General features: G+C 42.7%; 1 protein-coding gene across 3 annotated transcripts in view; it reads left to right on the forward strand.

The window, feature by feature from the left end:
* The first annotated feature begins 5,517 nt into the window (after nucleotides 1-5,517).
* Nucleotides 5,518-25,877, forward strand: part of arhgef10la (Rho guanine nucleotide exchange factor (GEF) 10-like a) — a 153,035-nt gene continuing 132,675 nt past the window's right edge. Inside the window, exons 1-3 of one of the 3 annotated variants that reach the window (XM_056251368.1) lie at nucleotides 5,518-5,969; nucleotides 22,557-22,820; nucleotides 23,481-23,502. In XM_056251368.1, the coding sequence (XP_056107343.1) occupies nucleotides 22,562-22,820; nucleotides 23,481-23,502 (281 nt within the window). In that variant the 5' untranslated portion in view covers nucleotides 5,518-5,969; nucleotides 22,557-22,561. Of the gene's footprint in view, nucleotides 5,970-22,556; nucleotides 22,821-23,480; nucleotides 23,503-25,877 lie in introns of those variants that run through there. The other 2 variants (XM_056251369.1, XM_056251370.1) reach the window with 2 other exon arrangements.

The following is a 25,877-nucleotide window of genomic DNA, read 5'->3' on the forward strand; positions in this document are numbered from 1 at the left end:
GATTGCACCAGGAAGCGAGTGTGAGAGAACGCAAAGCCAGAGCAAAAGAAGACCGATTGCACCAGGAAGCAAGTGAGAGAGAAGTAAGGAGAAAGAGGGAGACAAAGGAAATGATGAAAGATTCCTTCGTCTTCTTGAAGTAATCGCAAAAAAAAATCTTAATAAATTATGAGATAAAAGCATCTTCTGAATCTGATCATTTACTCATTTGGATTTGTGTAAAGAGTAGTTTACACAAACAACATTGAGTTTTGCAATAATGACACAGAGTAACATAGTGATTAAAGGGTTATATCACCCAAACATATAAATTCAGTCATTATTTACTTGCAAAAGGTGTTTTTAGTCACATTTGTCCTGCTGGTTTCTGGTCATACAATATCAGGCAATGGAGCCCAACATTCAGAAGCTTCAAAAGCATCATCAAATAACGTCATGAAGCTTCTGAAAGTCGGGCCCCTTTGACTGATATTGTATTCAAACCAGCAGGACAAATGTAACCAAAATAACCATTTGTGTTCAGAAAAAAAATCCCCAGAAAACCACAGAGGGATCAAACAACATGAAGGCAAGTAAATAATGACTGAATTTACATGTTTGGGATTTATATTATTGTAGTACCTTGAAGAAATAAACTTTAAGAACTAAGCAGCTTTATTGAGCATTTGTGCCAGAGACACTTTCGTAAAAAGGATTAACAAAATCCCATGGAGTTCTGACAACATGAATTGTAAAACGTTTTAATCTATTTAAACGTTTTAAAGGTAATCGTGCCCGTGGATACCAGGAACACAAATGTTTGGAGCAGACGCAGTGGCAGCCAGATTGTCCCGCACATGTTCTCCCACTCTTGCTTCAAAGTTGTGGGGTTCAGGAGGGCCATCATCATGGTCTTCCTCATCCTCTTGCTCAACGATGTCCCCATTGAGAAGAGCGAGTTTGTGAAGCACAGCGCAGCACGCAACAACCTCAGGGAGTGCTTGCTGTTCCTCCGCAACCTGGAATCATGTACAGACCCAGGATATCCCACAAAGACATCAAGGAATTTCTCCTGGTGATCAGTTATGGCCTGGAGTTAGATAGAATGAAACGGCTTCCTGTTGTAGTTACACTGGGAGTTGTTTGCTGGAGGTTTAATTTGTATATGACAGCCGTCTATTGCACCAACTGCTCTCCTGAAAGCTGGTGACCCAGCCAGCTGTGCAAATCCTGCTCCCACTTCCTCCAGGTCATCTCTGGTTGGAAAGCAAATCACCCTCCTCAAAATTCCCATGATTTCCTTGCTCACTCCAGGTCTTGGGGATATCGAAGGTTTGTGACACCACCCTGAAGGATGCTGCATGGGCCAGCCAGTAGAGGAAGACAAGCACCTTGGTGGACGGCAAAGACAGGTGAAGGTGGGTACGATGGTCTGCTGCTTCATCAAAATAAAGCCGCAGAATTGGCACAACTGTGTTGAGATGGCAGCAGGATGTGGGGTTCACTGCCTGTAAATGTGGGATAGTTTGTTTGAACAATAAATTTGAATAAAGCTTTGTTTCATGTGTTGTTGACTTGGGTCTTCAGCCGACAAAGTTTGAATCCCATCTGGCTAGCATGCTTCCCATAATGTTAATGCATTGGGTCAGTAGGCAGTCTTTTGTGGCCGTTTGAACGCATTTGACCACACAAGCGTTTACACTATGAAAGCAATCCAGTTAAATACATTCAGCTACCTCTGGAAATTGTTGAAAGTGGACAAGCTGAAAACATTTTAGACCCCATTTAAACCTGTATTTAGCATCATTTTGATCCGATCAACCAAAACTCATCTTATCACCAGGTGTAAACAGGCAAAAGAGAGAACAAATCAGATTATGTCAAACAAAAATGAGGTCATGCTAATGCAGCACAAAGAATACTAAAGACTATTACAGGTCAAAGACTTCCCCAGTAGACACTTGAGGTGACACACACACACACCTAGTAAACACCAAAATCACAAACCTTTTTTTTTAAAAGCAAACACGATATGAAGAAAACAAAACAAAGTATGCAGCTATGACTTCACTTAATGCAACAACCTCAATTTTCCTGGAGATAGACGATTGTTTTGAGTAGTCTGAGAGTATGGAGGTGCAGGATCTTGAAAGCCAGGCTGGACATACTGCACCACAGACTCATAGCTTGTAGAAACTGGTACATTACTGGGTTGCTCCAGAGGTTGGGATTCAAGACTGGAACGAGACCCATGACTTGATTGCTCTGACATATAAGACCTGGAATCCAGGCTGCTGGGACACAGATTGGTAGCAAAGTTGTACTGACTGGTGGCCACTGGAATGGGACAGAGACTGGTAGCTGGGCTGTCCTGGTTGTTGGCCACAGACTGGTCACTAGCTATGATGACTGAACAGAAAGACAGCACACAAAATACTTTTTGGGATGAATTAAAATACTTTATTTTTTATTTTTGTATTGAGAATAAATTTTAGCATTTAAGGGAGCAGTAGTATATGCTGCCTGTTCAAAAGTCTTATAGCATTGATTTGGTCAAGCAGCCGTATATATATTTGTATATCTAAAGAGTGTATCTAATTCATTCAATGATAACAGATGTTATGAATGTTTTTTTCTCACAAATTTGTACTTATGGCTTTATGTTGTGTTAATAAATGTACAGTTCTGTTTAGAGTAACTTTAGGAGGTATATTTATTATCTGCAGTTCTCAAATGCACAAATACAGATATTTTTCGTCTTTATTGAAATTGTGTAAAAACTAGAGCAAAGTGCACTGGCAATTCTAGTCCAGATTTGTTATGAGGAAATACATGCCAACAGAAAAATCTAGCAGGACTATTCCTGTGAGCTTTCCTGTGGTGAGAGCTGTTTTCAGATGAGACCCTCATCTGCTGAATGGACATTTTTATTACAGAGATGTCAACACTGTGCTTGGAGGTATCACTCAGGGGTGATTAATCTGACTCCAGTGAGTCATAGTAGCCACATTTAATATATGGCACGTTTATGAAAGTATAATAAATAAATACTGTGTAAATGACTGAATCCATTTTTGGGATAATGAACATGGTGACTGGTGTGCCCACCCCTGTTTTGACATCAGACATGCATTGAGGACTATAGCCTTATGAGGTACCGTTATATAGGCCTTGTTTATACCTGGTGTCCAGACCGCTGTTTTAGGTGATCTGTGTCCAAAACGTGTCTGTGATCGGATTTCGATCTCTGATTTCATCATTTTTACGAGCACATATATCATGCACATCAGTGTGTTACTGTTAGTTGATAAAGCAGGAATTGTGCATTGTTCTTATACTTCAATTCTAATCGAACCACAAGCGTGATGTCTTCTTTTTCCAAATGTTTGGACTGGACGGTTATTTTTGTTTAAAGCTGCATGTAACCTTGTAAACTTTAAAAACTCTCTTCAGCTCAGCTTAGTGGATGATTGAGCAGTACTCACTGAAGCTGAAAGGTGGTCCTTCGCTGATGTAGTGGGAGGAAATTTATTTATATTCCTGAAAAAGGTGACCAATCAGGAATATTAATATTTACATTTACATTTGATCATTTAGCAGACACTTTTATCCAAAGCGACTTACAAATGGAGAGAACAAAAAAGCTTATTCAACGCCATAACAGGTATGAAAGCGAGGCCATGAGGGATAGACTTACAATGTTTTTAATAGCCTCCTCTGTAAAAAGCTGCAACCTCATAGATCACAGCTCATGCAGCCCGATCTCATGAAAGTGCGTATCTATACCACGAATGTTATTTCTCGTGCCATTTATAAGCCAAAAATGTTTTTTGCGTGCATACGCAGTTTTCGCGTGCATATGATACGCACTTTATGGCGTGTAATACGCACGCATCCCCCACCCCCCTAATCCTACCCAAGGGTTTTCAGTGCGTAGCATATGCACGCAAAAACCAGTTTTGGCGTATAAATGACACGAGAAATAACATTCGTGGTATAGATACGCACTTTCATGAGACTGTGTTGGCTCATGTTGTCTGGAGTTTTGTCTTCTGAAATTTCTTGGAAAGATAGTTTTGCAGTGTTTCGTCAGAAGAGCATTCCAAAATCACATTAAATAACAGTACAACCCACTGAAGAGATGTGCCTATCCCTCACAGCCTCACTTTAATTCCCTTTAAAGATGGCGCTGCTGTGAATGATGTGTATAGAAGCAATCGAATCAACAATAATCCCAGTTAGTCAATCACCGAAGCCACACTTATAGCAAGTTTTTTTTAAATGTATTTTTAAATGTTATTTTTTAAATAGATATATAAGCATTTAAAATATTTCAAAATGTATATTTCAAAATTTATTCAAAATGTTTTTTTAATCAGTTTATGTTTTGACATTTTTTTTCCACATAAAGTGTTTTAGAGGGGTTTTGCATTATAAATGCCCTCACATTAAAGTCTGAAGTATGCGAGATGATTCCCATTGTCTTGCTGACTGCAAGACGAGCTAATTTCTTGGTCATTGATACATTTGTATAGCCTGACTTTGTCATACTCATATTCTAGTCAGAATGTGAGTCTGATACTGCTCCATAGGGCTTTGATTATGAGGCGTGTCTTAACCGAACCAGGAAAAAAAAATAACTCTGCACTCAATTGGATAGACCTACAACCAATCAGAGCAACGCAGTAAGTGTTTTTTTATGAGCTACGCAAATTGTCAACAGAACTCAACTACACGCACGCTGGAAGAAGTAGTAAAATAATGAGTGTTGCTTCTTTTACTTGGTCCTCTATGAGTGCGACCAAAGGAGAAACCACAACGACCACAGGGTTTTCAATGCGTCCCATCTTCTTAGCGACCATCGGAGCCAGCTGATAAAATAAACTTTTGCCGAATCCCGTAGTAAGAACGGCAAACACATCTTTCCGATCGACAAATGCCTTGATTGCAGTTCTCTGTTCGTCTTTTAAAATTAATGCGCTGTCGATTTCTTTTACAACAGACGCGATAGCGGAATCTATACATCTCTATTCTCCAGCTGCAGTCATCTTTGAGGGAAACCAGTTCAACCCAAGCGCTCTTTGATAACGTGATGATTACGTAACTGCAGATCATCTGTCCATCATCGTATAAAGCCCGCCCTGGCAATTTGATTGGCCGACCATTTCTGAACCGATCATAATTACTCCTCAATGGAGTGAGTCCAGACCGAACTTCCCAACCAAAAAATGTTGTGGGCGGGGTTCGGGCTGGCATCCAGGCTAACATTTGTAGGGACTGTGTTGAAAATGTGTATTTTTATATATAAATTTATATAAGGGTAGACATTTTTTTTTCCACTGCATGTAATGTATCCTCAAAACTGACAAAAATCATTTAAAGAGATGTGCTTTAATGCCATCACTGCACAATACTGAATGATCACTAACTCGGTTAATACTATTGACTCCACAATTGCCCAGCTTGGAGATGCTGTAATCCCTGTCTCTCTTTCTGTCTTTCTCTCTCTCTCCCTCCCTCCTTCTCCAGGCTTGTCTTACTCTTTTTTTCCCCTTCTAGACTCTGCCCCTTGACCAACTAACCTGACTTTAATTGGACGACAAATCTGCCGGCAGCTCAGCCATTGGTGGAGCTTAACAGCTATTATGCTTGTTCAGAAGAGCCTAACTGCCCAACAGCAGGGGAGGGAAGGAGCGAAAGAAAAGACGGGAGTGACAGAGGCCGGGGGAAGAGGGGGGCTACGAAAGCAAGGAGGAGTGGAGCGGTTAGTGCGCAGAGTCGGGAACTTGCTGCCTGTGGGAAAGTAAACAGCAGTATTTGCCGCCCTCTCAGAGGCCTCAGTCCGACAGCAGTGGATAAACAGAGAATGAGGATGTGTTCAAGGAGACAGCTGATTTCATAGCAGGAAGTGCATGGGAGGTTGTTGGGATTAAAGTCACTCTTGGGAGGTGCTGAAGCTTTCCTGTGTTAGTACTACTGAGGACAAAAAGGTGAGTTGTTCTGTTTATTGGTCTATCAATCTAACATTTTCTCTCACACACTAACACTCTAAGTTTGCTCCCCTTTCATGCAACAAAGGCATGGGGACCATGAAAAGGGGTGTTTTCTGTAGAGTGGGGGTAGGAGAAGAGAAGACAGAAGAGGAGGGTGTGCACTCTTCCTTATTTCAGTGGCTCACTGGGGAACAGAGGGGTCTTACAAAACTCACTCAACCCAAAGAGACCCTCTCACAGACAGTTAAAGCAATAGTTAACCCAAAAATGAAATTCAAATTCTGTCATCATTTACTCGCCCTAATGCCGTTCCAAAACTTGCCCTGAAAAAAATATAGTGTAGAAACTATTTTCACATTGAATTAAACAAGACATTTTGAAGTAGAAAAACTGAAATAGTATTTTCCTGTAAAATATACTCCAATAATCTTTGTTTTGTTCACAACTTTGAAAAATCATTTTTTAACAGTATGACTTTTTGAGGAACACAAAAGATGATATTTTGAAAAATATCAGTTGGGTCGAGTGCTGAGGCAATTTATAAAAATAGTTTTTTTCTTTCTGTGTTTAACAGAGCAATAAAAGTCTTGCAGGTTTGGAACAGCACAAGGGTGCGTATAAATGAAAAAAAAGTATTTTTTTAGGGTGAACAATCCCCTTAACCCAGTGTTAGTAACTTCTAACACAGATGCAACTCTGAGGTGGTAAACGCAAAGCAGGAATTATTGTACAACCACATATCTGATTTAGAGATACATTTTTTTCATGGACTAATTCCAATGTAAATTCCACAATCACACTTTGTGTAGTACTGAGGGGCCTCACAATCCTGGAACTCCTAATCTGCATCTAGCTGCCAGTCAACACCGACTTCCTTTTGCATTTCCAGAATTAGATGGTTTAAAAATGGGCAGTGTTCCATTTCCCTCCTTTTCTCTCTGTGACAGTTCCGCATCATTAGCAGTCCATGCATGTCCGAGAGAGAGAGCTGCAGTACAAACATACCCTGTCAGTGGTCTCTCCAATCCGAAGGGACCCAGCTGGGGCTTTTTGGGCCCTCTGGGATGACAAAGGCCTCCTAGCGGATGTGATACTGGATATTGGGTGGAGGGAGCTCCATCCACACGTTAGCAATAATTTGAAGGTTCCTGCCTGACTCCCTGGGGCATTTGAGCTCCTCAAAAAGTGAAAGGTTGTATGAAGACCTCTTTTTGAGAACACATTACACAACAGCACGAGAGAAATGAAACACTACTGTTTGTTTAGAAGGTGAAAGAGGAGCTTGTGCTTTTTATGTGATTCTTTCAATTGATGTAAAGGCAGAATTGAACAGATCTTTTGAATCTGTCCATGCCAAACCACATCATGCTTTGAAGGTTCGAGGATGTGAATGAACAATCTGAGTGAACAATGACCTGTTACATGACTCTCTTTGTTGTTGAGTTTTATGGCTATACCGTGTTTTGGCATCACTATTACCAGGTGGCCAATGGAATTCCATGCTTCAGTCATTTACACACGTTGACACTGCATTTTATTGTGGTGCCAGATCTTTTCCTCTGTATTGTGACATACATCCAAGTTATAGACTACAGATTATCGAAAAAGCAACATGACATCATGACTTTGCGTAAACATACACGCCACTTTCAATTCAAGTGGCGTGTTATCTATACGCATTTTGAGCTATCCGCGTGTATGTCCACGCCGAAATCTTTTGCGTGTATGTCTACGCCATTAAATGTCCGAGTGATTCCGCGTGTATGTGTACGCCGTTAAATGTCCGAGTGAAACGAAGCAAAATCTATATCTACATCTGTGGAGCGATATTTCTTTTCCTAGGATGGTAGGAGAAGACTCATAAATGGTATTAACCCCAGTGACGGGTAGGTTTAGGGACGGGGTTGGGGTAGGTCATATATTTATATATACATAATACAGTAATATAACGTTAAGTCAAAGGCGTTGATAAACACGCTGAAAAGCGATTATGCGTGTTGATAGCACGCCAAAAATGAAATACGAATTGGCGTGTCATACATACGCCATTTCATGAGATCAGTCTGGAAAAAGAAACAATTTAGGGCAAGTACTTGGTTCTATGCACAGATTTTTGATTGGATTTTGAGATGTGACCGTTTCTCCCAGAAGTGGAGGCAAATGAACATGCGCTTGAACTGGTGGAGTTTAAGCTGACTAAATGATTGGAGAAGTCTTGCTCACATCATCACAGAGATGTCTGTCATTTCCACTGGAAGGTCCAGTTATGACATTTTTTTAAATGACAATTAATATTCAGTAATATTATCGATTTAACTGCTCTGACACTATATCGGATGGATGAGAACCCAGACAGCAACATAGTGTCGGCTCACATCTGGTACAGGTGGATTCCACACGGCCCAGATGTGGGCCGGTTTGGGTTGACACTATGTTGCTCTTTGGGAACAAAATTGAGCTGGATAATGACACTAACTTTGCTACATCGACACTGTTCTCTCTTTCTTAGCGTTATTCCCGCTCAGAGTCCAGGGTCCGCTTCACACACACATGATTTGGCACAGGTTTTACGTCGGATGCCCTTCCTGTCACAGCTACATCGACACTGTTATTGAACCGAATTTAAACAACACTGAAAATTGAGCAGAATAATTACACTGTTATCTTCTGCAGAGCTGATTTAAAGCTGAAATTTGTTTCATAATTGATTAAATTTACAACATTTACACTGTTATTTTCCTGTTTATTAATATATATCTGCTTTTAAACAATCTCTGTTGTATAAAGAACTATATAAATTAATGTGACTTGACTTAAAAGTGTGAGGTCAAAACGTTAATAAAAAAAATATATATGCACGGATAAATTGTTCACAGCAAGATCTTTAACATGCATTTAGGAAATAGATAGGGTTAATTTTCATTCCATGCCAACTTTGATGTTCATTTGGAAAAGTGCATTACAGACAACCCCAAGGATGAATAATGCATACTTGGATGTCTGTGGTCTGCAAAATCAGCCATTGCTGAGGTGGCACATTTCGAGGATGTGCGTTTGTTACAATAGAGGACATGTAGAGGTGTGTACACAGCCATTCCACAGTTTAAGTAGAAGGTTAAGGTGCTGTTTCCATGGAACTTGCAATTAAGTCAGAATGCACTGATGTTATTATAAATACATCATGCCATTTTTGTCTGTGTCAGCTAACATTGAAAAGCAGATTGTGCAAGGTAAATATATACTTGCAAAAAATACACACATACTGTAGCAACACACTCTTAAAATTTGACACATTTTAAGATTTTGCAGTGCATTCATTCATCCTGAGCACATGTGCCGGTTTAATACCCTGTGGGCAAGGATGACATCATCAATCTGTATGAATCACAGACAGCATATCTCTGAGCTGTCTTGAGATAACTCCAACTATTTCACGAGATGGACGCTTGGGACACGGATAAGAAGTGGAAAGGGAAGTCTCCTCATTGTGTTGATACACTGCCCCCGCCATAGTTTTATAGCATGAACCGGTAGTTGTCAACTGGTGGGTTGCGACTCAAAAATGGGTTGCAGACTGCAGGAAAAAAACGATACTAATTATGAATATGCAAGTTGCTTCAATCTAGTCAATATTCTTTTTGAAATATAAATAAACAACAACATATTTTTTTCTGTGATGTTGCTGTCAGAAGACGTGTGCATTGTGACACAGAGGTGAACATATTGGCAATTAGAAAATATCCAGAAAATATGTAGATTGTGGGGTTTTCAGAAAGTTATTGATCAAGTTGATGTGGAGGTCTTGTATTCAATATTTGGTTTGGTTACAGTATCAGTATCAATATCAGTACATTTGGTTTTATAGGAGTAAAAATTAATCTTTCACTTACTGTAGTTCAAGCTAGGCAAATTAAGCAGATGTAAACATGAGCAGGTATTGATGCTGCAGGGTCCTACATTGTCTAATCATATTTAGCTAAAATGTAAAGGTCAGCATTTCAGTAAAGGATTCCAGTTTTATATTGAATCATTTTACATACAGTAAATTATGTTTATTGTTATTTTAATGTTACAAGTGAAATTAAAATTATACTTTAAAACTGTGTTGACAACTTCAGTATTGTGTAATGTCTTTGGGACTGAAGAGATACATCAAGAGTAAGGGAGCTTTTATCTGAAATGTACATAGAAAAAGTTTATTATAACATCTCTTCACACATGCACCCTATTAAGGATGCTACAATTTTTCAAGAGAATGAAAGCAGAACAACATATACATAATGCTTTACATGAACAGCCAAACAGCTACAGGTACTATTCTTACTAAGTCCAAAACCGCAATTGACCTGCCCCTGAGGAAAATATTATTGGTTTCTCTTTCAAAATACAGTAGACTTCATGGAGTTCTCGGGTGTGTTTTAATATTAATGTTGCCTTTGATGCTTCGCCTAAAGCAATTAATGTGATAAATCTCCAATTGGTCATTTTTTATTGTTGCTAAAACAACTGAGATCTCTTTTGAAGTTTCTCTTCTATGGGACTTCTTCCAGAGACATCCCCCCCACACAAATGCACAACTGACATTAGTTTTGGACATCCATGCTCTGTGTTTTGAGTATTGATTCAGACTGGCCTTTACTGCGCAGTCAATGCCAGTCTGCATCATGTCAATCGTAATGCTGTATTGCATGAACAAACCAGTTTGGTCTGCTTTATAAAAATATAAGCAATTATATTGTTCATTATATTGGTGTTGAGACCAAGGGGTAAAGGTTTGGCTGTTATGCTGTAACTACAGCATCTGCAAGCCATTTACAGCCATTCCAAATTAGCTGTATTCTTGCTAAATAAGAATTCCTGAAAGCAATATGTAGGCCTATATATCTGTAACATTCATTATATTATTGTAAATGTTTTACCAGTGCCTAGTTATATTTCCAGGACTATTTAAAGTGTGAAATAAACATATTTCCCCATATATGCTGTCTTGGACATCACAGCTCAGGATAGTCACTAATGAAGGGTTTGACTTGTGATGCCATCAGCCAAACATCATCGCCATGACATGCATGTTCTGTGGCTCTCATTGGTTGAGATGTCATGTCATACATGTCATACAGGAATGGATAAAATATTGGAGACAGACAATCCTTTCTCTCCATCAGTGCTTGGTCCCACCATTTCACACATCACATACCACTGACCTTTTGACTTGTGATCTAACAAACAGTCAGGGATTCCTCAGTGATGAATGCATCATGGCACTCTTGTCTGATCACAAGGGTGCCATTGTGTGTGATCTAACATGAAGTGGGTTTGGTGGAGAAACTGTGTTTATGGTCCACTGTAAGGGACAGAAGGACATCAGGATGGGCACGGATAGTGTTTCTGTAAAACAAGTTTGGAGTCATTCAGGCTCCCTTCCTCACGTTAGCATTTTTGTAACTGATTCAGTATTAGAATAATAGGCAAATGTACCATTTGTGGTTAGTTCTTCAGAAACCCAGATCTTGACTCAAAGGGACGATGTGCATCATACACAAGACATATCATTAATTATTGAATATTGAATTTTCAAGTGAGCCTGCCTAATGCCATTAGTGACATATTAAGCATGCTGATGAGGTAAAACATAATCCTGGTGGTGCCTTTTACTCTTAAGGTTTAAACAATGTTTTTCATGCTTGTTCAATTAACTATAAACAATTATTGCACATGCATCTTTGGAACAGTCCCAAAGACACTAACAGTTTGCAGGCAGTAGACAATTAAAGTCACAGTTACAATAACTTGGGACATTGAAGAGACCATTCTACTGACTCTGAAAAACACCAGGAAAAAGATGTCCAGAGTTCCTGATCACCTGTATGAACATGCCATAGTCCTGCTTCAGGAGCCATGAGGTCTGCAGATGTGGCCAGAGCAGACCCTCTGCTTTAGAAAGTAAAGCCTTGAGAGACAAATCTCTGTGTAACCAGCTATTAACACATCTACTCTTCATATCCTTCGAAATGACTATAACTAGATAAGTGACTTTATCTTTCACTGGGATGCCATCTATATTTGTCAAATGACAATTTTTGATTGAAAATAACTTACATTAATTAGTATTTAAGTGTAAGCCTAATGCTCGAGAAAATAAACCAATTACATTGATAACTAAAGCAACCTGAACAAAAACAATGTTTCATCCGCAAGTTGACTCAGTATAATCTGCCTGTCTGCAATATCAATGCCCTGCACAGATGAATGGAAAGCAATTGTCCAGATAATAAAAATAAATCTTGTCTAATTCCACGTTGCAAATTAAATCTGGTATATGAGCTTGTTTTCAATTTGACAGAACAGTTACTGTTTGCATAAAGTGTTTGAACTGCTTTGATAAAAAAAAGGACCAAAACCATAGGCCTACTTTTCTAAGGCATGAAAAAGAAAATGATGCTCAACAGAACAGGGGCGTAGAATTTAGTAGGGACGCTAGGGACGTGTCCCTACCAATATCCAGTGAAACTGATATATCCCTATCAATAATTTCGATCAAAACTTAAAATATATTTATACATTGATGTCCCCGTCCCCACCAATTTCAAAATCAAACCTACGCCACTGCAACAGAATCAAATGCTTTATAAAAGCCTAAAAACAGAATAAAGCTTTCATCTGTAATTAAGTCTGAATAATCAATAATAGGGCTGGATGGATGATTATTCGAAAAATAATCGAAACCGAAATTCAGAGCCTATAACCGACGTAATTTTACCATGTCGGTTTTTTCATCCTATTGATATTCCCGTCCACTGTGTGTTGATGTACTTCCCCCTTAAAACATATTACCGCGTGTGTAGTCACGTGACTCCGCCCCGTACAGTCTGCGACATTAAAGCAACATGAGCCCCTTTCACACAGCGCGTTGATCCCGGGAAATATTCCTTCCGTGTGAACGCAAACACGACGCGGGATTGATGTCAGGTTGGGGACCTAATAACATTGCCGTGTTCAGTCCCGGAATGCGCGCTGTATGAACAAAAGCTGTAATTAAAGCCCCGTTCACACCGCCAGTGATTTTGTCGCTACATGTCGCTTGTCTCTGGACTGTGAAGCCCCGTTCACACTACACGCGACTTTGTCGCTGCAAGTCGCCAGGCGCTGGCGATGAGGTCGCTAGTGGGCGTTCCCACTACTGGTTGACTAGTATGACATCCAAAAGACAGCGAATCAGCTTTCTTGCCATCCATCACTGCAGGCCCAGGGGCTGAGGAGAAGGATCACGTGCGCTCCAATCCTATTGGTTGTCGCTCGCGAAAATCGCTCTTCATTTGCATAAAGTTAAAAATTTCTCAACTTTGTCGCGTCGCTAGAAACGCCCCATCTAGTCGCCAACGGTCGCTGTCGCGCGTGTCGCCGGAAGTCGCCCGCTCACCATTGAAATAAATGGTATCGCGTCGCTTCGTCGAGTGTAGTGTGAACGGGGCTTAAAAGTCGCTTGTGGGCGTTCGTAGTGCTGTCGCTCTAATGTTATTGGTAGACTGCACGTCTAGCCATATATCTATACAAAATACCATCAGAAGTAACACATACAACTATATTATTTTAATTTGACTAGGAATTAGGCTCAAAAGAAACAGTATGCTGTTGGGAGAGTGTTTTTATATTACCACCACAGCAGTGTTCAGTGGATTAGATCATTTATTAGATTAACGATCGATCAATCAACAAATTAAACTCACTCATTCTGTCATAAATTACTAAAACGTCATTCGAATTTGACAAATAATCAAGTTTCTTGTCCCTAATAGTCAACATAATGCAGGGAAACTGTAAAATGATCTGCAGCAGTGCTAAACTTGCATCATAAAATTACAACACTCGAACTATAAATGTATATGAATTAAACTTACTGAGACTGTCGACAGTTTCTTTTCCATTCGTCATTTTATTATATCCATGTATGTGGTTACAGTCAAATCATAAAACAGTGAAATATCCCACAAACTCTTCTTTCCCTTTCGAGAGGTTCCTTGGCTGTGCTGCGGCAACCGCACGAACCTATGACGGGGCGACTCTGAACCCGCTTCCAATGAGCGTGCTTCGCGCCCGCGCGCGTCAGAGCCCGCCAAGATGGGCGTGGCCAAGGGCTATATATTGGGGGCTCCGTCATCTGAGTTCTTTAGATTTAATCTCCTTCAGCAAAGACCTTCTCTTCGCTGGATCCTCCAGATTTTTGGAGTCTTTTCGCCGCTGCCGTCGACAAGCCTACAGCAGGACTGCTACGAGGACGCCGGCGCCTTCAGCCGCCTTCGATCGCCTTCTGCTAAGCCATCCGGCGCGCATCACCTATATCCTTTCAAAGCTACCAGTGTTCGCCCCCGCGACACTTTTCTAAAAGAGCAAATCAACTGGGCGTTGTTTCAAATGCCTTCCTGCGCCTCGTGTCGAGGCCCTCTTCAGGACGGGGATCGTCACATCATTTGCGCCCGCTGCCTGGGACCGGACCACGCAGAGGCTGCCCTTACTCGAGGCGGATGCCCCGAGTGTGACGCCCTGGGCCTCACCGAGCTGCGCGCTCGCTTCGCCGCTTTCGCCGCGAAAGAGCCCACCACCACCGTGCTTCCATCCCCTCTGGTCGAGCCGCGCAAGAAGAAAGGCCGCTCACAGAGGCCGCCAGAGCACGCGGTTTGCAGTGACGTCACGCCGGGCCAATCCCCGCGTGCCTCACCACCACCCGAAGACTCCCCGCCGCCAGTCCAGTTCACACAGGCGGACCAGCACCCCTCCAGCAGAGCAATGGGTCTCGTCTCGTTTGGCGCGTCAGGGGATGACGACGAAAAGGATGACAGCCTTTCCTTTGATGCTGCATCCGACGACTGGCCGGGTTCGTCCTTCGACCCCGCGCCATCGACGTTAGCGGGCACGAGCGTGGGCTCCAGCATGGACTCGGAGATCGTCCGCATCCTGTCTAAGGCCGTGGAAGACCTCGGGCTCGATTGGTCTTCCCCGGAAGAACCCGCCCGCAGCCGACTGGACGAGTGGTTCCTGCAGGGGTGCCGGCAGGCTCCTCGGCAAAGGCCCTCCCCTTTCTTCCCGGAAGTTCACGACGAACTCACGAAGTCGTGAAAAACCCCGCACTCTGCTCGCCTGAAGCCTTCTTTCTCTTCATCGCTCTCCTCTGTGGACGGCGCGAAAGAAAGAGGCTACGAGGGGACTCCGCCCCTCGAGGAGGCTGTGGCCAATCACCTGTGCCCACCCTCCACCGCTGGATGGAAAGCCAAAGCTTCTCATCCCTCGAAGCCTTGCCGATCTACTTCAGCCCTCGTCGGTCGCGCATACGCCGCCGCCGGCCAAGCTGCGTCAGCGCTTCACTCTATGGCTGTCCTCCAAGTGTTTCAAGCCAAACTTCTCCGCACCATGGACGAGTCTGGACCTGATCCTGAGGCATTCAAGGATCTGCACAGCGCCACCGACATAGCACTGCGAGCCACAAAAGCCACCGCCCAATCCATCGGCCGTGCCATGGCTAACCTGACTCTCCTTGAGCGCCATCTGTGGCTGACGCTAACAGAGATGAAGGATGCAGATAAGGCGTCGTTCCTCGACGCGCCTATCTCCCAAAGCGGCCTGTTCGGACCAGCGGTGAAGGAGTTCGCTGAGCGCTTCACCGAAGCCCATAAGGATTCGCAGGCTATGCGTCACTTCCTGCCCAAGCGATCTAGCTCATCGTCGAGCCGCCAAAAGCCGCCTCAGCAGCAGCGAGTCAAGACGGCACCTCCCGTCTCTCAGCCCAGACCTGAAACTGACTTCCGACGCCGCTCGCGCTCTGCCAACAGGAAGCAACCGCCCGAGCGACGGGAAAATCGCTTGACGGGCGCGCGCCCGCTCTGAACGATGTTGCAAGGCGCCGGATAGTGAGCACGCGCTCTGATGAGAGGCGCGCCATCATCTGCACTGAGTCTAGCACTATACCCAGAAAAGAAATATTCTGGCTTTGGGATAGCATGCTCTTTGCAAAATTGATTCTTAGACCCAGGCATTCTAGATGACTGATAATCCAAGACCTGTGTGTCACTAACTGGCTCTCTGATTGTGCTAGGACTAGCCAATCGTCGAGATAATTCAGTATTCGCACTCCCCGCTGTCTCAGACGTGGTTTCCAGAACTGATGCAGATGATGCAATCTGCCCCATGGCCGATTCCGCTGAGGCTAGACCTCCTCAAGCAGGCCAATGGGATGATCCTCCATCCCCGCCCCGATCTGTGGGCCCTCCATGCATGGCCCCTCAACGGGTTCCCGGGAACCTCCCCAGTGGAGTGTTGAGAACCATCACTGAGGCGAGAGCGCCCTCCACGAGGCGCTTATATGCCCAGAAATGGAAGGTGTTCAGTGACTGGTGTGAATCCAGGAACCTGAACCCTGAGACATGCGAGGTACCGAGTGTGCTCGTTTTCTTACAAGAGCTGTTGGAGGCAAGCCGCACCCCCTCCACGCTCAAAGTATATGTGGCTGCCATAGCGGCATCACACGACCCTGTAGAAGGACGCACACTAGGGAAAAACTACCTAGTTGTTCATTTCCTGAGGGGGGCCAGGAGGATAAATCCCCCACGCCTCCCCTCAGTGCCGATCTGGGACCTGGCCACGGTCCTGGACGCACTCAAAAGTGCCCCGTTCGAACCCCTCCGAACTGTGCACCTTAAACAGCTCTCGCTCAAAACTGCTCTCTTGTTGGCTCTCGCCTCGGTCAAAAGAGTGGGCGACCTGCACGCGCTGTCATCAAGCGCTGCCTGCCTGGAGTTTGGACCTAACGGCAGCAGAGTTGTCCTCAGGCCAAAACACGGGTATATTCCTAAGGTGCTCTCTACACCCTTCAGAGCACAGGTGATATCTCTGGCCGCGCTATCGTCTCCAGCAGACGAAAGCGACGCTAATTTACTCTGCCCGGTCAGGGCGCTCAGAGTATATTTGGAACGTTCTGGGGGGCCGCACCAAAGGTCTCGCTGTTTCAAAGCAGAGAATATCGCGCTGGATAGTTGATGCTATAGCGCTGGCTTATGAGACCAAGGGCTTTCAGTTGGGCATCAGAGCTCACTCTACGAGAGGCATGGCCACCTCGTGGGCGTGGTCGAGTGGGATACCCATTCAAGATATTTGTGCGGCAGCAGGCTGGGCCTCACCGTCAACATTTATCAGGTTTTATAACCTACAGGTCCCCTCATTGCACTCCAACATACTGTCGGTCTAACTATGCATAGGCTGGAGTGTGTACATGCTGAGCATTATCTCCTCCCTTATAGGGTCCGTCTCTGACTGACTTAGAGGGTTTTTCATGCATATCAGTACATAAAAATGTGCTTGTGTGTTTTCTCTGGACGCCCATTGGGCCGTTCCACATTGTCCCTTATAAAGCCCGCCTTCGGCCGGCTTGTTGGATAATTACTTTGCTTAAAGGCTCAGGCATCTGCCTCCGGCTTAATAGAGCGAAGTCAGCACGCACTGAGTTTTACATGGTGTTCCCATATCGTAAGCTACTTACGCAAAAGGAGGAACCTCTCGAAAGGGAACGGCTCGGTTACTAACGTAACCTCGGTTCCCTGAGAGGAGGGAACGAGTATTGCGTAAGCTGCTGTGCTTGTGCTTGGTCAGTTCGCTTCAGTCGATTGAACCTAAAGAACTCAGACGACGGGACGCCCAATATATAGCCCTTGGCCACGCCCATCTTGGCGGGCTCTGACGCGCGCGGACGCGAAGCACGCTCATTGGAAGCGGGTTCAGAGTCGCCCCGTCATAGGTTCGTGCAGTTGCCGCAGCACAGCCAATGACCGAGCTGCCTTGCTCATTGCTGTATGCTGTGCAGCTGCAATGCGTTTTACATAAAGACTTCAATATTTCTCGAGAAAAGGAGTTTTCCCACAGCGTAAGCTACTTATGCAATACTCGTTCCCTCCTCTCAGGGAACCGAGGTTCCGTTAGTAACCGTCTTGCCTGCACTCCACGTGAGCTCCACAGAAAGTCTTTTTTCCTATTGGTTGTCGCTCGCGAAAATCGCTTCTCATTTGCATAAAGTTTAAATTTCTCAACTTTTGTCGCTTGTCTCTTGTCGCTTGACACGCCCACATTCTGTCGCCAACGGTCACTGTCGCTCGAGTCGCCGGATGTCGCCAGGCAAGCGCTCCATTGAAATGAATGGGATCATGTCGCTTTGTCGCTGCGTGTCGCTGGCGGTGTTGGGGGCTTCAATGCCGTGTCGTAATGATGGCGCTGAAGCCTGTTGTTCGCCAGCGTTAATGATCGAATCAGAGAAAAAAAAAGCACAAGCGTGGTTTCTCGAGAGAGAAATCGCAGCTCATAAGCAGACGCTGCTGAGACATTACATGTCACATCGATGTGTTACGTGTCTTTACGGGATTTTTACGGGTTGTGTGTGTGTGTGTGTGTGTGTGTGTGTGTGTGTGTGTGTGTGTGTGAACGCACTCTCTGATTCCGGAAAACCACTGGCAGTGTGAATGAACCAAAGTCAAACGAACCCGGGTCAAATCATCCGTGTATTTTCCGGAATCTTAAGGGGCTATGGAGGGGAACTCAAGAGTCAACTCAGCAATAGGAGCCGCTTACCATAAAGAAACACGCAGTGTAAAAGGATTAGTTTTTTAGTTTTATACAAGTTATATTTTACTTTTAAGATGGCAATATTTACAATAATTTATTTTGTTTACAAAAATAACTATTTAAAAGTTCTTTATTTTACATTTTTAGGAAACTTTCTTTTTACATTAAAACCTAAATGACTTTTTTATAAGACGTTTTTATTTCAACATTGTATGCTTTGTTTGATTCAATTGTTTGAAATATTTAATAAATAAGCATTAATAGAGCTGTGTGTTTCCTTATTTTAGAATCACAAAGATAGGATTATGCACTCTTTCATTAGAAAAAATAACCGTGAACATATTTACAGTATAAGCCTTGCCAGTGACATTAAAAAAAAAAAAAAAATCTTTCAATAATCGTAATCAAGGTAACTTGTTTGATTAATCGTGATTATGATTTTATCCAAAATCGTCCAGCCCTAATCAATAATATCTACTAATCTAATAATATTAGAAATATGCCTCCCCGATAAAAAAAACAGACTGAGATTTATCTAGTCTTTTACTTTTTTTAAGACGCTTAGCAAAAACTAAAGCTGAAATTTAGTAATCATTATTAAGAAGACATATCGGGTGCTAATTGTCAAGAAAAAGAACATCTTAGGCTTTGGGAGTAATGTAATAAGGCCTGGTGTAAGTGTAGGGGGAACAGAGCCTTTTAAAATACTTTCTTTGAAAACTTGCAAAAGTAAAGTAGCTAATATTTTTTCAAACAATCTGTTCAACTCAGAAGACAAACCATCCACATATTTGTTAAGTTTAAGATGATTAATGGCTTGGTCACACGTGTTTATATCTACCCCACTAATTTTACAACAACCAAGTAGTGAATTGAAAAAAGCATACGTAGCTCCATGATAAAAAGAGGGACTATACAATGCATATAAAAATCATCACAAAAATTGTGCACTTCCTCTTGGTTTCTCAGATATATGTCCATTAATCTGTAATTTATGAATGGTATTATAATTAGAATTACGTCTCTCAAGTTTAAAAAAATAAGATGAATTTTGTTCTCCGTGCTCTAACCAACGCTACCTATCTAATAAAAGCTCCTTCAGACTTGGTTCTATATATCACGTCTAGCTTATTCTGCAAATTAGATAGTTCCACATTTTCATGGTCAGACAACGTTTCTATGGGTTTTGGGGAAAGAAATGTTATGTTATAAATGACATAATTTTCTTCAGATCTCTTCTTTCTAGCTAAATCACTACCATATCTTCCTAGATATTTCCCCACCTCAGATTTAAACAGTTCCCGATAAAGGCTAATTTTTTTCTAATTTGTAGCTTTATCATGAAAATCTGAAATTAAAGCTTCTAAACCAAGCTTAACACAGTCATGTTTCAGATGAGAGATATTCATTTTCCAGAATGATGCTCTGTAATTATAATCCTGAGTAAGGGACAAATTAATATATATATATATATATATATATATATATATATAGCTTTATGATCAGTGAGAGGGGTCACTAAAATACCAACAGAGGACCTTCTCAAAAAGTTGTTTGGAAACTAACCTAAAATCAATACGGGACTGAAAAGAGCCTAATATATTTTGCCATCTATATGATATTTTAGAAGGACATTTTTTTCCCTCCATAGAAGTTCAAAGTGGTCCATAAATCCTTTATTAAAACATAAAGCACTATTAAAACCTGCAGTACACTGTGGAGGTTGAATGCTGAAATACATTTCAATTTTTGTAGTTAAATAAGCAACACTAATGAGTTGACGGGCTTGCAAAACTAAGCATTTATTTCAATTTAATCAAATTATATGAAGTTAAAATAACTCATTGCATAGTTATCTGACTTTCTACATACTCTACCACATTTCCATTTTCACAAGTTTAAGCTCCCTACATAAAACACTGTAGCACTCATAATGAAACAAGTGCTTTTTGTGGTACTGACTATGTGGGGCTGATGGCATCTGAACTCTCCCTTCTCTCCTACCACCCACCACCCAGTCTTAGGCTTGAGCTGATCTCAGTACGGTCTGTGAAATTTGTTCAGTTTAAATTTTTCCATTTGTTATATGTTTCCAGAAGCAATCAATGCTTGAGGAAAATTTGACAGATACATAACTAATCAATGCAGAACAGCTACACCAACAAAAACAATAACTGAGTGCTTTCGATTATTAGTTTGTTTGATATGCATTTAAAATGAATGCGGAAATCATTGAGGTGCTCATTTTATGTTGAGCAGTGGCGGAGCCAGGATTTTTTCATAGGGGTGGCCAGGCAAGGGCCAGCAAACAGTCTGGGGTGGCACATAAATCTTAATTATTTTAACATAAAAATTTGTTTAAATAATGTATTGGACTGTTTTAGTGCCTTCCTACACAACTGAATACAGTTAATTTGTACTGAATTGTAATTGAGATAGTAGTGAATTAGGAATCATGGAATACTGAGTGAATTTGATCTTTTTTATTATTATTATTACTTACCACCTCCAGGCATATTAATAAAGGGGACACGCACTATAGCTAAAGTTCAACTTGCTCAGTTAGCTTGGTTCTGGTTCTCAAAACCCCTAACATTGTTGCACCTTCATGGATGAGACATGCAGATAGCCTACTGTAGTTCAAAGATTATTTAACCTTCATTGAATTTTATATAATCAATGAACTTCAACTTTCTATAGGCTATTAGTTGTCAAAATAAATAATATACCTAAATTAAAAAGGGGGGTAAACATCTCTTTTGAATCCCTATGTGCAAGAATGTGAACAAGGCGGAAGTCAACAGCACATAAATGCCAGAATGTAAAATTTGTTATTTTATGAATTTAAAAATTATCCATTTTTGTTTGTCCTTTACAAATTAATGTAAAATTACCGCCTATATCTTCTAGTACAAATGCACAGTGCTCACATTTATTTAAAAAATTACATAGCCTATCAGTTTGTGCCTTTAATTGTGATCTCACATGGCAGAATATTTTAGTCGAGACATATGTGATGCATATATAACAAATACATGCATGCATGCAGTTTTGACACAGATTTGATCGCCTTTTTGATTATTTCATGAGTTAATTGACGACAGAAAACTACAGCACGCCACATTTGCGCGTGATGTGCAAGTACAGTACAACGGCTGACAGGACCGGAAAGTTAGTTTTACTGACATTTGTTGACCTTACAACATCTCATCTTGCCGCAGTCCTACTGATTCAGGACAACGCGTTTTTCTCCGCATCTGACAGAAGTGTCACACGCTTTCACACAGATCGTTCAAAATAAAAGTAGCATCAGAAAAAAAAGAGAATTACGTTGTTGTTTCTTTGACTGCACATATGCGACTCACTCAAAACGGTTATGCAACCCACCAGTTGAGGAACATCGAATGTTCGAATCTGTATTTACTATGCTCCGATCACTGCTGAAGCTTATTCGGCACCTGTACATTTCCGCACTCGTTTGACTTGCGCCTGGCGCTGAGGTGAAGTTGGGGTGCGCGTCTGAAAAGTCTCACGTTTTTTGTGGTCTTAAAGAGACGGTTCTGTGTTTTAAAAACGCAATTCTTGTAAGAAAGAAAAAAAGAAAAAGAAAAAATAGAGCGAGATAGAAACAGAAGTTGTGAGAGGGGTGGCCAAAGGGGTGGCCAAGCTTAAGCCAAGGGTGGCCATGGCCACCCCTGGCCACCCCCTGGCTCCGCCACTGATGTTGAGCGATAACTCACCACCTCTGTCAATTGATGAGGCCTTGTGCAGCCACACTTTGCACAGCCCATGCAACAGTTCTGGTTTTCATTTGCATCATTACTCATTCATAAGTAACTTTGGATAAAAACATTTGGTAAATTAATAAATGACTGGACTTTGTACCACATTCACAGCACAATTTCCAACTTTGTCAGTAATGAGATGCTGCCTTCTAAATTTATAGCATGATGTACAGAATAACATTTGACCCTTGTTTTACAGAGCATATGTCCAAAGGTTTATCTCACCAGCAGCTGGAGGAGGATGTGGAGAACGAAGAGCAGAGAGAGAAATTTGAATTTGAAGATGATATTGGCAAACAAAAGGGCAAGACTGCCTCTGGAGAGGAGACATCAGGGAAATGCAGTGAGCTTAAGACACATTCAAGCAAATGGAATGAAACTCAGGAAAAACATGCAGATCTATCTCAAGCCATCACTACAGTTTCCGCTGCTGCTCAGGAGTGTACCGGTTCTCATAACGCTAGTAAGTTTGTTTTTTCAGTCATTCCCACACATGTTAAGTATTCACCGCAGAACTCGTTTGTTGGGAATTAAAGGGATAGTTCACCCAAAAAGATTACCCCATGATTTACTCACCCCCAAGCAATCCTATATAAGACTTTCTTCTTTCAGACGAATACAATCCGAGTTATAATAAAAAATGTCTTGGATCTTCCAAGCTTTTTAATGGCAGTGAATGGAAAATGAGAGTTTGAAGCCCAAAAAAGTGCATACATCCATGACAAAAGTACTCCATACGAAGTTAAGGCCTTCTGAACTTCCACATTCATCAGTACATTATGGATGCACTTTGAGCTTCAAAATCTCATTTACCATTCACTGCCATTATAAAGCTTGGAAGACCCAGAATATTTATATATAACTTCAATTGTATTCATCTGAAAAAAGTCAGTCATATACACTTAAGATGGTTTGAGAGTGAGTAAATCATGGGGTAATTTTCATTTGGGTGAACTATTCTTTTAATGAACTAAGTTTTGAGAAAATACTGCAAGGATTTGTCATAGATTGCTAACAATTTTAGTACATGCACCTGTTCAGTGTAAAGGTTTTACCAATTAAATTAAACTAGTTGACTTTACAAGATCCTTACATTTTCCCCCACCTTTTAATTTCTTTTCAGATGTGTCAACCACCAACAAAAGGTAAGTTACAAAATTAGTCTTCACTTCAAACAAACAAAACAGGCATTTGCTTACGATATTTTATTAAAACATCAGCCAAAAACAGGAAACACCAAACACAAGTATAAAAAAAAAAAAAAGAAAAAAAAAAAAGGAAAAGTTACAACAGCCTGAACCTGCTCTGGGATGACCGTGACCTACGTTGAGCAGATCGATGAGCATTTGAACCTTTGACAGACTGGTAATTCCACTGTGCTGGAAATTGAAGACCAGGTTGTACTGACTGCAATGCAGACTCAAAGTTACTGCTAGGCTGCTCCAGGGCTTGGGAACTTGATCTGGATGCAGATTGGGAACTCGATTGCCCAGGAATTGAAGAGGTCTGGAATCCAGGCTCTGAGACCGTCTCATAACTTGACTGTACCTGAGGCTTGTATCTAGACTGCACTGGTACGGCTGTGGAAGAGTAGCCAGACTGAGCTAGAGACTGGCTGCTGGTCAGCATTTTAGGCTGGGAATCTGACTGCCCTGCTATGGAAGTTGTCTCGTATCCGGACTGAGAAACGGTCTCAGAACTTGACTGTGCCTGGTACCTAGATTGCACTGGCATGGCAAGGTAATTGTAGCTGGACTGACCTAGAGATTGGCGGCTAGGCAGTATTTGAGGCTGGTAACTGAGATTTTCCAGCTTGCTTGAGGGTGTGTAGCTGGATTGTACAGGTTTCACTAGGGACTGATAAACCCTTTGCCCTGGCTTGGCCAGAGGCTGGAAGCCAGGCTGGTGCAGTTGCCTCGAAGGCTGACCACTGGGCTGTGATACAAAACCATAACTGGATGGTCCAGGCTTAGCAAGAGGCAAGAAGCTTGGAGGCACTAGGGCCCAGTACCTAGGCTGGCCAGGCAGCTGAGCTGGTCTGAAAACAGACTGGAGTGTGGACTGCAGTGGTCTGGGAGGCTGCCCAAGCTTCACTGGGTCCATGTAACTGGGCTGTACAACAGACTCTGTATGCCGAGTTAAGTATGGAGAACTAGGTCTGGATTGAGGCTGATACCTAGTCTGTCCTGGTTGGGCTGCAAGCTGGTAACTGGGCTGTGATGCAAACTGCTGGCATGAATAAAGCTTGGACCCAATCTGAAAAAGTTGTCCCCCTTGAGATGTCATTGGCTTGAAAACAGTTTGTCCACTCTCCTGGACAATAGACTGGTAGCTGGCTTGTGCTGGTTTTTGGTCAGCTGGCTGGGACACAGATTGGTTGCTGGCTTGTTCTGGTGGCAGCCCACTGGACTGACCCACAGACTGGTAGCCAGCTTGAGTTAGTTGTTGGTCAGCAGGCTGGGGCACAGACTGGAAGCAGACTTGTTCTGGTTGTGGACCACTGGGCTGACTCACATACCATTCACCGGCTTGTGATTGTTGGACACTGGGCTGGGTCACAGACTGGTTGCAGGCTTGTGCTTGCCCACTTGGCTGACCCACAGATTGGTAGCTTGCTTGTTCTGGTTGTGGCCCACTGGGCTGGCTCGCAGGCTGATAGCAGGCTTGTACTGGTTGTAGCCCACTTGGCTGACTCACAGATTGGTAGCTGGCTTGTACTGGTTGGAGTCCACTGGGCTGGAAACTAGCTTGTTCTGTTTGTGGCCAACTGGGCCGGCTCACAGATGGGTAGCTGGCTTGTTCTGGTTGTGGCACACTTGGCTGGCCCACAGATTGGTAGCCAGCTTGTACTGGTTGGAGCCCACTGGGCTGGAAACTAGCTTGTTCTGTTTGTGGCCCACTGGGCTGGCTCACAGATAGGTAGCTGGCTTGTTCTGGTTGTGGCACACTTGGCTGACCCACAGATTGGTAGCTGGCTTGTTCTGGTTGGAGCCCACTGGGCTGGAAACTAGCTTGTTCTGTTTGTGGCCCACTAGGCTGGCTCACAGATGGGTAGCTGGCTTGTTCTGGTTGTGGCACACTTGGCTGACCCACAGATTGGTAGCTGGCTTGTACTGGTTGGAGCCCACTTGGCTGGAAACTAGCTTGTTCTGTTTGTGGCCCACTAGGCTGGCTCACAGATGGGTAGCTGGCTTGTTCTGGTTGTGGCACACTTGGGTGACCCACAGATTGGTAGCTGGCTTGTACTTGTTGGAGCCCACTGGGCTGGAAACTAGCTTGTTCTGTTTGTGGCCCACTGGGCTGGCTCACAGATGGGTAGCTGGTTTGTACTGGTTTCAACCCACTGGTCTGTTCTACAGACTGGTAGCTGGCTTGTTCTGGCTCACTGGGCTGGCTCATCGGCTGGTAGCTGGCTTGTGGTTGTTGCCCACTGGGCTGGCTCATAGGCTGGTAGCTGGCTTGTGGTTGTTGCCCACTGGGCTGGCTCATAGGCTGGTAGCTGGCTTGTGGTTGTTGCCCG

The sequence above is a fragment of the Rhinichthys klamathensis genome, unplaced genomic scaffold, assembly GCF_029890125.1.
Source record: "Rhinichthys klamathensis goyatoka isolate OS25496 unplaced genomic scaffold, OSU_Roscu_1.1 h1tg000082l_1, whole genome shotgun sequence".
Classification (NCBI taxonomy): Eukaryota; Metazoa; Chordata; class Actinopteri; order Cypriniformes; family Leuciscidae; genus Rhinichthys; species Rhinichthys klamathensis.